General features: G+C 38.0%; 1 protein-coding gene across 5 annotated transcripts in view; it reads right to left on the minus strand.

The window, feature by feature from the left end:
- The window catches only part of BRCA2 (BRCA2 DNA repair associated), a 63,387-nt gene that overhangs the window by 1,688 nt on the left and 49,571 nt on the right, over positions 1-12,128 (minus strand). For 4 of the 5 annotated variants that reach the window (XM_077868156.1, XM_077868153.1, XM_077868155.1 and 1 more), the window contains 5 exons: positions 11,839-12,037; positions 11,461-11,624; positions 11,235-11,373; positions 2,774-3,018; positions 687-833 (listed from right to left, as the gene is read on the minus strand). In XM_077868156.1, the coding sequence (XP_077724282.1) occupies positions 687-833; positions 2,774-3,018; positions 11,235-11,373; positions 11,461-11,624; positions 11,839-12,037 (894 nt within the window). Of the gene's footprint in view, positions 1-686; positions 834-2,773; positions 3,019-11,234; positions 11,374-11,460; positions 11,625-11,838; positions 12,038-12,128 lie in introns of those variants that run through there. The other variant, XM_077868157.1, reaches the window with a different exon arrangement.

Genomic DNA, 12,128 nt, shown 5'->3' on the forward strand with positions numbered 1-12,128 from the left:
AAGACTAACTGTACTAAAAGATAAAAAAGGAGGTAGGGGGATATAACTTATGCATTAATCTTTTCTATTAACAGTTTAAAAAAGAAAAGCATTTTTAAACCACTCTAAGAGCATAGACTACCTAGGTTCTAGTAGGTATACTTTTCTGGTTTTGTGACTTTAAGCATTGTTCAACCTGTCTAGGCCATAGTTTCCTCCTCTGTAAAATGGAGATAATTTTCATCCCCTGGATCATTGTGAAAATTAAGTGAGTTAATACAGATACACTTAGCAGCTGTTAGCTACTTAGAATTAGTCATCAGCCAGTATTACAGACCTTATGGCTTGATCTGCATATATTGTGACCTAAAGAGTTAAATCAAACTGAGCTTCGAAACAACCTTGGTTGTATAGGATAGTCCTCTGAGGAAAAAGATACAAAGTATTTCCCATCACATGTACTTGCAATGCTAAAAATGAAAGCACCGGATTGTAAAATTTGCCCCCCAAAGAATGTTACGTTCTGGCTTTGATAAACAAGATACAATTTCCAGATAGCTAATACTTACAGGAGCCACATAACAATTAACCACACTTTCAAGTCAAGTTTAATTACATTTTATCATGTTTACTAGGTATACAGCAGACTTTATTACTGCCTTCTTATGTAATTTTTATAAAAATCCCTTAAATTTACATTAACTTACCAGAAATTTATTTCCTATGCCAAGGACTATTTGAGCTGTGTGTGGCTCTGAAGCATAGTCTTTAGCCGGGGTGGACAACTTGGGATCATTTGCATTAAGTATATGCACAAGTTTGTTTTCTGCATCATTGTAAAACATACCAATATTCTATGAAAATAAATGGAAAAAGCTGTTTTGTAAAATGATACACACATATTCATGTTTTCAGAAAATAATACTTTTTAAAAAAGAAAAAAAAGGTTCAGACCAGAAAAAAAAGAATGGCACACCCCAAGCTTGATAGCAACTGTCAAAAAAAAAAAAAAAAAAAAAAAAAAAAGGCCAGTATAAAAATGCAAAGCCAACACAGTTGTTGGAGGGAGAGGAGTGTGTGTATGTCAGGAAAGGAAAGAGATGAGAGAGATCTTTCCAATCATCTACTTTAGTAAGCAAGGTTTCACATGACAATGGTTTCGGAGCTGTAAGATAGGCTCAAGTTCTAGCTCCATTTCCTACCTGACAGCTGTAAATCATCTAACATCTATGGAAGCCTTCAGTTAGTAGTCAAATCGCCTCATGTCTGTTCTAAGAATTCACTGAAACAATGTGTAGGTTAAACCATATAAAACTGTTGTTTCAGAAATTACAGTTGGTCGAATACCAGCAATTTTAGAGGATTTAACCTAATTCATGAGAGTGTTTTGTAAAACTTAAAAAATGCTATGTAAATGTCAGTTGTCTCAGAACTGCTCTTGAACAGTCTCAGAGAAAACCTGGATGTACTCTGCATGGGAGCCAAATAATGAATATAACCCCAAATTTACTCCCAATGTAGAAACCAGATAAATCAGAGTGTTATTCTTCACTATGTATATTGAGTCTTAGGTAAAATATTACACAAACTGCCTTCAAGTAGCTGGCTATTCTAATGTTTTTAAAATATAATTTTATTTTTATATATCTTGAATAATGCATATTTCCAATATTAAACAAAGAGGCTTACCTTGAAGATTCTTTTCTAGTTAGTAATTTATAAAATCCAAAGTTTTATTGGAAAGCAGCATTGTATAGTAGTTAATATTTGGGCTATATATTCAGATGGCTTAAGTATAAATCCTGCTTTTAATAGCTTGGCTGTATGACTTAACCTCTCTATTAGTCATTGATAAAAACGGGAAAAAAGCTTCTACCTCATAGGGTTAGTGGAAGAAATAAATGCGACAGGCTTTGAAGAAAGCCTGACATGCAGTAAGCACTCTAAACTGTAGCTAATATCATTACTTGCTGTATATATAGACTTAAGCATAAAAAACGTACATTATCCAGAGAAATAGTTTCAGTTTTCTATCTGGCAGTATTTCAAATCAAAGTTATAAACTATAAAATACTAGATATGAAGTTTATTTTTTAAAGTTTTTATTTATTTATTCATGAGAGACAGAGAGAGAGAGAGAAAGAGAGAGGCAGAGACACAGGCAGAGGGAGAAGCAGGCTCCATGCAGGGAGCCCGATGTGGGACTCGATCCTCAGTCTCCAGGATCACGCCCTGGGGCTGAAGGTGGCACTAAACCGCTGAGCCACCCAGGCTGCCCCAAATTTATGTTTTAAACTTATCTAGGGACGCCTAAGTGGTTCAGCGGTTGAGTGCCTGCCTTCAGCCCCAGCGTGATCCTGGAGACCTGGATGGAGTCCCACGTTGGCTCCCTGCATGGAGCCTGCTTCTCTCTCTGCCTGTGTCTCTGCGTCTCTCTCTCTCGCTCTCTCATGAATAAATAAACAATATCTTTAAGGAAAAACAACAACCCATAAATTTGTAACCTGTGTGTTATTAACTAACTACATTACCAATTGCTATGAACCATGGGTGGCTCATATTATTCTTGTTGTTCACATGGTCTGTAGTCCTGAATATCCTCCTCACAATTTCCCCTCACTCCAGCTGTTGTCCTCTCATCTCTTTAGGGTCGTGAGCAATTTACACATGATGAAACCTCACCTTACGCTGTATCTCAACTACCCAATTTTCACAGAAGCCACCACTTCCTTAATATTTGACCATCAAAATAGGAAAATGCCAAAATGCATGGTAATGCACAAATTAATTTTACCTCAACAGTATTTTTCATTTTGTGGAATGTCTCTTGAAAATGCTCCTCCTTTGGACTGGCAGAAAACCTGGAAAAATCTCCAGCAAATAAAGTAGGAATTCCTGATTTGGCTTCTGGTCGCCACTGGAGGTTGCTTGCAGCAATTAATGTGTAAGGTTTAATAATGTCTTCATTAAAATCAGTCCAGAACTTTATTGCCAATAAATTATGGCATTCATCTGACAAATAGACCACAGGAGCAAGACCTAAGGAAACAAAAAAAAAATGAAACACCAAACGTCTATATATATATAATATATATATATTTTTTTTATTTTTTATTTTTTATTTTCATAGTTTATGTAAAAATATATTTGACCAAAATGTAGAAAAAGTGATACTGTTATATATGATACAGTTGCATCTAATGAATCTAAATGAAGAGTGTGGGTTTTATTCAATTGCACAATTTGCTAGTGTACCTTCTGGGTAGTGTGATGCTTAATAAATAGGAGTGAGGGGCAGAGGATTTGGATAAGCTAGAAGCAGGGTAATTTTGTCAGAATTGTATACTTGAGTTGGCCCCCACACTGTTGGGGAATGTGGAATGTTTCAGCTCTGAGATGTTAATCAAGAAAGCAGAAATTACAACAAAGCCAAAATGTGCAGCCCTGCCTACAAAATACTCCATATCCAGTTTAATCAGGAGTTTCTTGGTCTTTTATTAACTTGGTCCTGAAGAAGGAATTAAAGTCCTACATAAGTAAATCTTCAGTTTGCCATTCCCTGAAGAATAAAGGAGATGAAACTAGGCCAATTACTTTATCTCTACTTTGCTGTCAGAGAGGCCCCTTCTGCCCAATATTTGTTAACAACTCCTCAGTTATTGATGGGTAGTGGTCTTCCTGATAGGACCTCTCTAAATAAGACTGAATACTACCACACTTATTCCTGCTGAGTAGACGGTCTCAGATCAGAGCAGAGCATGGGTCATTATTGGAATATGCTATCTGCTCCCCAGAGACCTATGTTGGATAAATTTTAAAAAATGCAAGGAACTTCTAATATGCTCATTTATTTTGGTATGCTACTGGTAAAAACAGATAAAAATAACTAAATTTAGAGACAGTTCAGGATTTCCAAAATAATCTGTTGCTTATTGTGCTAGAATTTTAGTGCCGATATGATGATAATATATTCTATTACTGAGGCCATGGGGAAGCAGGTATGCTCATATATTGCTGTGAGAATACAAATTTGTACAATCTTTGGGGAAAAAAATTGGTTGAACCTAGCAAAGTGAGACATATTTACCTTTCTACCCAGCAACTTCACTTCTAATACTCTATTCTGAAGATGTACTTCCAATAATAGATACATATGAACGAGACTCATGAAAACATTGTATACAAGGTTATTTGCTGAAGCACTGTTTGTAGGTAGTTATAAATAGTTTAAAGCAGATTATAGGACAGTAGTAGCATGAACCATGGCACATTCATACAATGCTGTACTATGCAGCTGTACAAAAGAATGAGGAAGAGCTCTGAAAACACAACAGTCCAAAATCTTTGGGATGAAGCAAAAGCTGTTCTAATAGGGAAGTTTATAGCAATACAGGCCTACTTCATGAAACAAGAAAAATCCCTAATAAATAATCTAATTTTACGCATAAGGAAATAGAAAAAGAATAAACAAAACCCAAAGCCAGTAGAAGGAAAGAAATTATAAAGATTAGAACAGAAATAAATGAGAATAAAAACAACACAATGAAACCAGAAGCTAGATCTTTGAAAAGATAAACAAAATTGATAAACCAGAGTAAAGCCAGACTCATCAAGAAAAAAAGAGAAAGGACTCAAAATCACAAATGAAGGAGGACAAGTAATAACTGACACCACAAAAATACAAAGGATTATGAGAAGATTATGAAAAATTATATGCCAACAAACTGGACAACCTAGAAGTAATGCATGTAACCCTCCAAAACCGAATCAGGAAGAAACAGAAAATTTGAACAGACCAATTACCAGCAATGAAGTGGAATCAGTAATTAAAAAATTCCTGATAAACAAAAGTCCAGGACTAGATGGCTTCACAGGTGAGTTCTACCAAACATTTACATAGGAGTGGATAACTCTTCTCAAATGATCCAAAAACATAGAAGAGAAAGGAGAACTTCCAAATTCATTTGGTGAGTACATCATTACCCTGATGAACACAGATGCAAAAATACTCAACAAAATATTGTGAAACTGCATCTAACAATACATTAAAAAAAATCATTCACCACAATCAAGTGGGATTTATTCTCAGGATGCAGAATTGGTTCAATATTCACAGATCAATCACCATGATACATCACATCCATAAGAAAAGGGATAAACCATATGATCATTTCAATAGATGCAGAAAAAGGATCTGAAAAAGTACAATATCCATTCATGATAAAAATCCTCAGCGAAGTAGGGTAAGAGGGAATATACCTCAACATAATACAGGTCATATATGAAAAATGCATATCTAACATCATATTCAATAGTGAAAAACTGAGAGCTTTGCTCCTAAGGTCAGGAACAAGTCAAGGATGCCCACTCTCACCACTTTTATTCAATACTAGAAGTCCTAGCTCACCATTTTTATTCAAGCTACAGCAGACGGAGGGAAAAAAAAAAAAAAGAAAAAAAAAGGTGAGGAAGAAGTAAAACCTGCACTATTTGCAGATGATATGATACCATAAAGAAAACTTAGACTCCACCAAAAAATTATGTGAACTGATAAATGAATTCAGTTAAGTTGCAGGATACAAAATTAATACACAGAAATCTGTTGTGTTTCTATACACTAATGACCAACTGGCAGAAAGAAAAATTAAGAAAATCTCATTTAAGATTGCACCAAAAAGAACAGAATAAGAATTAAAAAGAAATGAGGGGTGCCTGGGTGGCTTAATAGTTGAGTGTCTCCCTTTGGCTCAGGGCATGATCCCAGAGTCTAGGAACTGAATCCCACATTGGGCTCTCTGCGAGGAGCCTGCTTCTCCCTCCGCCTATGTCTCTCTGACTCTCTCTGTGTCTCTTGTGAATAAATAAAATCTTAAATAATAAAAAGAAGGGAGAAAGCTCCCTATAACCTGATTCTGTTAAGTAAAAAAAGAAAAGCACACCAAAAAAAAAAAAAAAAAAGATTAAAGTTTGTTACCCTTCAAATAAGAAAGACGTGGCTATAAGAAAACATATACATGATGTATCTTTCCACTTGTAGAGAACAAACACAGGAAGGATAAACCAGAAATTAGAGAGACAGGGTGTGGGTAGAAAGAATCGGAGGAACAGTACTGGGGTAGAAGGGATGACAGAGTGACACTTGTCTGATATGTCCTTCTGCAGCTGACTCTTAGAATCACAATATTTCACACACCCTTCACGTAGCCCACAAACAAACAAACCCAACTAGATAGTAGAAAATCCAAAATAGAATACAAACATACTTCCTTGCTTTATCTATCTGAATGGGCCAAAAGCAATGGCACCTCTGTAGTAATCAGTACATAGTCTAGCAAGCAGATCTTGGCTATAAGCACCATTTTCTCCAAAAACAAACAAACAAACAAACAACCCAGGGTTCTTGGGAGAAGTAGCTGACTTGACTTGACTGGGGCAAGGAATGTACAGCATGAACCTGGAACATCTTGTGATGCCAAAAAGTATATAGGTGTGCAAAAAATTATAGGAGTCAACCTGAAAAAATTCCTGATGGCCAAAATTGAAACAATCTGAGCAACCAAATAATGCAAGTATTGAATTTTAACCCACAGAATAAAATACGTATTCATTAGTCCATACTGATATAAATCAATAAGGAAGTAAATCTGGGGAAAAGAGGCAGCTCTTTCTTACAGTAGAATTCCAATGACTTTCAATACATGTGGAAAGAAAAAAGGAAATCATTAGGCAAATACTACAATAAAATCTGTTGCAAACAAAATCAGCTGATGGATGCTAAAATTAATTGGTGAAAGTCTACAGTGAAATAGGACTTGCACAGTCTGAAAGAATCTGCTCCACGGTTAAGATTGCAGATACCACCTTACCCAAATAACTGAGGTTGCCACTCCCAGTAATAAGCAAGATCACATCAATAGCCCCTTGGTAGGACAGGCACAATACTGTTTCTGTGGTAATTTTGCCAAAAATGTGCAACTTTATTCCAATCATGAGAAAACATCAGACAAATCCAAAATGTGGGAAATGCTGCAAAATAATTGATCAGTCTATTCAAGAGAGTCAAGATCACGAATAACAATTCCTCAGTCTTTTCTTGGTTAAGACTAGAGGAGAGTAAGGAGAAATGATGATGAAATGAAAGTGGGATCCTGGAATAGAAAAAGGAAAATAGCGTGACAAACTTCCAATTCAATTATATCTTTAGTGTAGGTAATAATATAATGCCAGTGTGAACTTCCTGATTCTGATTATGGTACCATGGCCATGCAGGATGCTGACATTAGGAGAAGCGGGTGAGGGATATTTGGAAAGTCTATTACTTTTACAACTTTTCCAAAGGTCTGAGATTATTCAAAATAAAAAGTGAAAAAATTTCAATGCCAAAAATGGGAAGGGACCACTGGATAAGCCATGACAGGACTGAGGCACTAACTATTCAGTCCTACTATTTAGAATTCCTGGTCTCTATTACTGTAAGAATTATGTTTCTCTTATAAATGATAGGATGGATTCCATTCTCAGATAAATTGTTTATCCTGTTGCAAATGATGGCTGTTCAGTTTTTTCAATTTTGTAAGTAGATTTATTTAATGGATCTTAATCTTTAATTAAATATTCTTTTAGAGAACTATGTTTCCCAAGCATGTTCAATTTTCTGATTTTGGAATTTACCTCTAAATATATTCAAAACTTGATTACAGCCCTTCTGTCAAATGCCCTTCTTTATGTTTTTAGGGGCACCCGAGTGGCAGTCAGATAAGTGTCCGACTCTTGATTTCAGCTCAGGTTATGATCTCAGTGTTGTGAGATTAGGCCCCAAGTTGGGCTCCACGCTGAACATGGACCCTGCTTAAGATTCTCATTCCCTCTACCTCTGTGCCCCCCACTACTTGCTCTAAAAAAAACCAAACAAACCCAAAAACCTATGTTTCCCCTCCACCTACCAAAGTAATATATGTTTACTGAAAAACACTTAGAAAATGCAAAATATAAAACTAAGCTTCCAGTATAGTTTCCTCACTTCATTTTTTCCTAAGTAGAGGTTTCATACCTAGATCAAATTGTATACAATCCCCCTGCCCCAAAACTACTTATTTCTCTAATTACCATGCATCTTGTACAAATGGTAACAACTTGACAAGGTTTTTAAAGTAACACTTTTAGAATGTTGGCACTAAAAAAAATCATGAAAATAAAAGAAGAAAATTATTTTGCAGCTTTATAGCCTGGGACTGCTTTTAACTTACAAGAATTCACTGTACCTTTTGAATTCTTTTTAGAAACTTTCACTGAAAGGATAAAGCACATAGCTTATTAACCTACATTCACAAATTTCCCCTCCAGTGCTGTTATGGTGTGGGTGCAGGCACCTCCATCTTCAGGACCCAGGGGGTGGTCCTCCAGTCTGTACTTTCAGGGCACACTGGTTATTGACAGCTCCCACCTGAGTTCCTTCCTGGCTCACCCTCAGTGAGGGGCCTGCGTCTGGAGGAAGCAAGCATCTAATGACTGGCCGGCCCCTTACTTCAAGCTGGCATGGCTCTGAAGGGCGGTGGCATCAGCAGAGTCCCCACAGGACCTTTGCTGCATCTGCACGGTACCTTGCCCTCTGCACGGCCTGGCAAGCCACTGCTCCCTCACAGGTGCTGATTCTGATGGCACCTTCGAATAAACTGGAGTCTGTTTCCCATGCAAACTGACCTAAGAAGTGGTCTCATTTAATGAATTCGCTTTATACCAGTTTTTGTAATTTAGTAACAAAACAGACTGAACACTAGAAGTCCCTACTTTAAGCCCAATTCTCAAATGGGTTTGGTTTGGTTTTGTCAGCAGGAAGTATAAGAAAAAACACATAAGCATTAGAGCCTAATAGTATGGGTTCTGATCCTTTACATAACTGTGACCTTGGGCAGGTTATTTAACTTCTCTGAGCTCCAGTCTCCCCATCTGTAAAGTGGGATGATAACAGCAAATGAACAGTGTTACTATGAGGACTTTATGAAATTGTATAGACCTGAAGGTTTCAATAATTACCTGCTCACCTGCTCCTTTCTACCCCACCCAATTTTGTTAGAAGTAGGGATGTAAAGAAACTAAAACACAGTCCCTGTCCTTGAAGAGATCACAGTATCATTGGTAGGGAGGAGGTTCAGGACTGTGGGGACAGGACCATGGGTCATGTGATGGGTGCTAAAATGGATCAACCCATGACAAGCTGCAGCAGCCAGGCAGAGAAGCTCTAACCCTGGCAGAGGCACCTGGCTGGAGGGGCGCATGGAAGTTGACTAACACATGAGAATCATTCTTGAATTCTTCACGATGGGAGGACAAAGGCCATTTTGGAAGCAAAGTGAACACATATTTAAAGGTAGGAAGTGCTAAATGTTATATATAGGCCATCAGGAACATGACGCTGCACAGCTTAGCTGAGGTGTGTGGGGAGGTGGTTTAAGGCAGGCAGCTGAAGAGTTTTTCAGGCATATGAAGGAGTGTGGGTTTTATTTTCTAAGGGACAGGAGCCACTGAAGATTCTAGGCCAGGAAACATGATTGGATTTGGGTGTAAGATAACTAGTACTTTATTTAGGCTTAAGGTGGCACTTTGAAGCTTTCTATAACAGAATTTTCTTCCTCTAACATTTAATATCAAACTAAATAAAAACAGAAATTTTCACCAAAAACAGAAATGAGGGATACCTGATGTAAAATTTAAAAATTGGTGATGAAGAAAAGAAACAAGATTGTGTATAAGGCCAGGCACAGAAAAGGTCAGCTTTTAATCCCTTTCCCCAAACTGGTGAAATGATAGGAAACTTGAGAATTCTATTACCCTGAAATCTAAAGGAAAGCAAATGGTCCATATTTCCTTGCCTTCTTCCTCTTCTGATCAGAAATAATGAAAATGGCCGCAGGGGAAACAGGTGACCAGGACTGACCGACAGAAGTGAACATTCCAGGGTTAATGGGTTCAACTATGTCTTCCCAGAAGCTCAAGTCCTAAACCCTACTACCTGTGAATGTGGCCTTATTTTGAAACAAGGTTTTTGCAGATGTAATCAAGATGGAGTCATTTTGGTGGGTCTGACTTAATGTCCTTATAAAAAGGGTAAATTTGGACACAGACACGTACATGGGGAGAATGCCACATGAAGATGAAGCAGAGATTAGGGTGACACATCTAAAGCCAAGGAACACCAAAGAATGCCAGAAACCATCGGAAGCTAGGAGCAAGGCACTGAACAGATCCTCCCACACAGCCTCAGAAAGAACAAACTCTGCCAACGCCTTGATTTTGGGCTTCTGCTCTCCAGAACCATGAGCCAATGCATTTTGGTTGTGTAAGTTGCCCCAGTGCGTGGTGCTCTGTTATGGCAGCATTGCAAATTAATACACAGGGTGGCTCACTCAGCTAGGGAAAACAATGTAGAACAGAGACAGTATCTTCCAGGGACACACAGTATATAGTGGAAAGAAACTAATGTACTCAGCCACCATCTGGTAACCAAGGGGAAAACAACGACCTTGGATATGGTCAAGAACCACAGGGCCCTCCACACGTACCTCCCCCTACCTCCCCTCCTCACCACTATCTGCCCCGAGGCTGTCAGAAGTGATCTCAGGATCAGTCTCCACAAGCAGCCAGGCTCCTAGGACCGGAAGCATTCCCCGGGCTGTCTCCAGAAAGCTCTGTACACTGCCTCCTTTCACACCATCTCCTACCTTTTCCTATCTCCTGGAACACCTTCCCTGGTCAAATCTCCACTACCCTCAGCTGCTCCTGGAACTGCTGTCTTTCCTGGCTTCCTGTCACTGAAACCAGGCTCTCCTCTAATGCCACAGCTGCCCCGCAGACCTCTTGTGCACCCAGCAACCAAACTGGGGTAGGGGTCTCCCCTGCTCCTGCTCCCAGCCCTCTAAAAACATTCATCCTTGTTATTGGACCTTTTTCATCAGTATACCCTCTTACCAGCATGCTATTAGTTTTCTCATTGGAAAAAAAACGTTCTCTTGATCCCAACTCTCCTTGTGAGAGCACTCCCCTTCCCTTCTTTGCTTAAAGCATGATCTTAAAATGCTGGCATTCGCTGTGTGTGTGCCCCTCCTTCTGTTCCATGTCCTCCCTGGTGCTGAAGCCAACAGTCCCTTCCTAACCCTCACCTCACTGGCTCAGCAATCAGACACTATCCGAGACATTTTAAAAGATATTTTTAGACAGTATCCATAAGAAGTGACAATTAAAAACACACTGTACATTACCTATTTTTTTCACAACAGAAACTACAAATCCTATTAGGTCCACCTCAGAACAAGGTGGTTGGAAGTCCGGATCCAACAGTTTGTTGAAGTAAAGGGGTTCCCTTGGCTGATAAACTTGGGATAGGATTTCATCTGATGCCTGCAAGGAAAAAAGATCAGAGTATGTAGAATATATGATCTAACAAGCATTCATCAAAATTAAAAAACTATAATGAAAAGTTTGTACTGGTAGTTGCTGGTACTGAGTTTTCTTTGTTGCTGTTAGCTGTGTGTTGGCTTTTCCAGATTTACTTTTAGATTGTGATGCTGCAAGATGATAGATTCTGTATCTCTTTCCTTCTATTAACAGGGAATATAAATCTGGTGATGGACGCCAGATACTCAATGTAACTAGATAAAGAGGAGAAAGACATAATGGAAGAACTGATGAGTGTTAAAATTCTTATAAAATAAATACCTTAACAACAGAGATTCAAGGATTATACCATTATTTTGTGGGCAGTGGTAGTGCATTTTTGCCCCTCCGTATTAAAAAAAAACTTTATCTAGCATTTGAAGTCATTTTTATTAATAGTACTTTAACTTAAAAAATTTACATACTGACCTGAATCTTTTTCTTTTTTCCTGTAGCTTATGATACGTAACTTCCACACAGTTGTAACATCCCTTGGTAGAATTTGTTCTCCTTGCTCAGCAGATTCCATAGCCTTCTTGAATTCTAACTGGATCTGTGCTTGCTTCTTATCATTCAACATCTGTCTGTGATTATTCAAGGCTCTTAACTGCTCTTCACTAAAATAACCCTATGATCATTTAATATATTAAGGCAAATGACATTAGAATAAAAAAAGCAAACAAAACAAAAAACCTCATCCACTGTAAATGAATCCCTTT

This window comes from Canis aureus, chromosome 24, assembly GCF_053574225.1.
Source record: "Canis aureus isolate CA01 chromosome 24, VMU_Caureus_v.1.0, whole genome shotgun sequence".
NCBI lineage: Eukaryota > Metazoa > Chordata > Mammalia > Carnivora > Canidae > Canis > Canis aureus.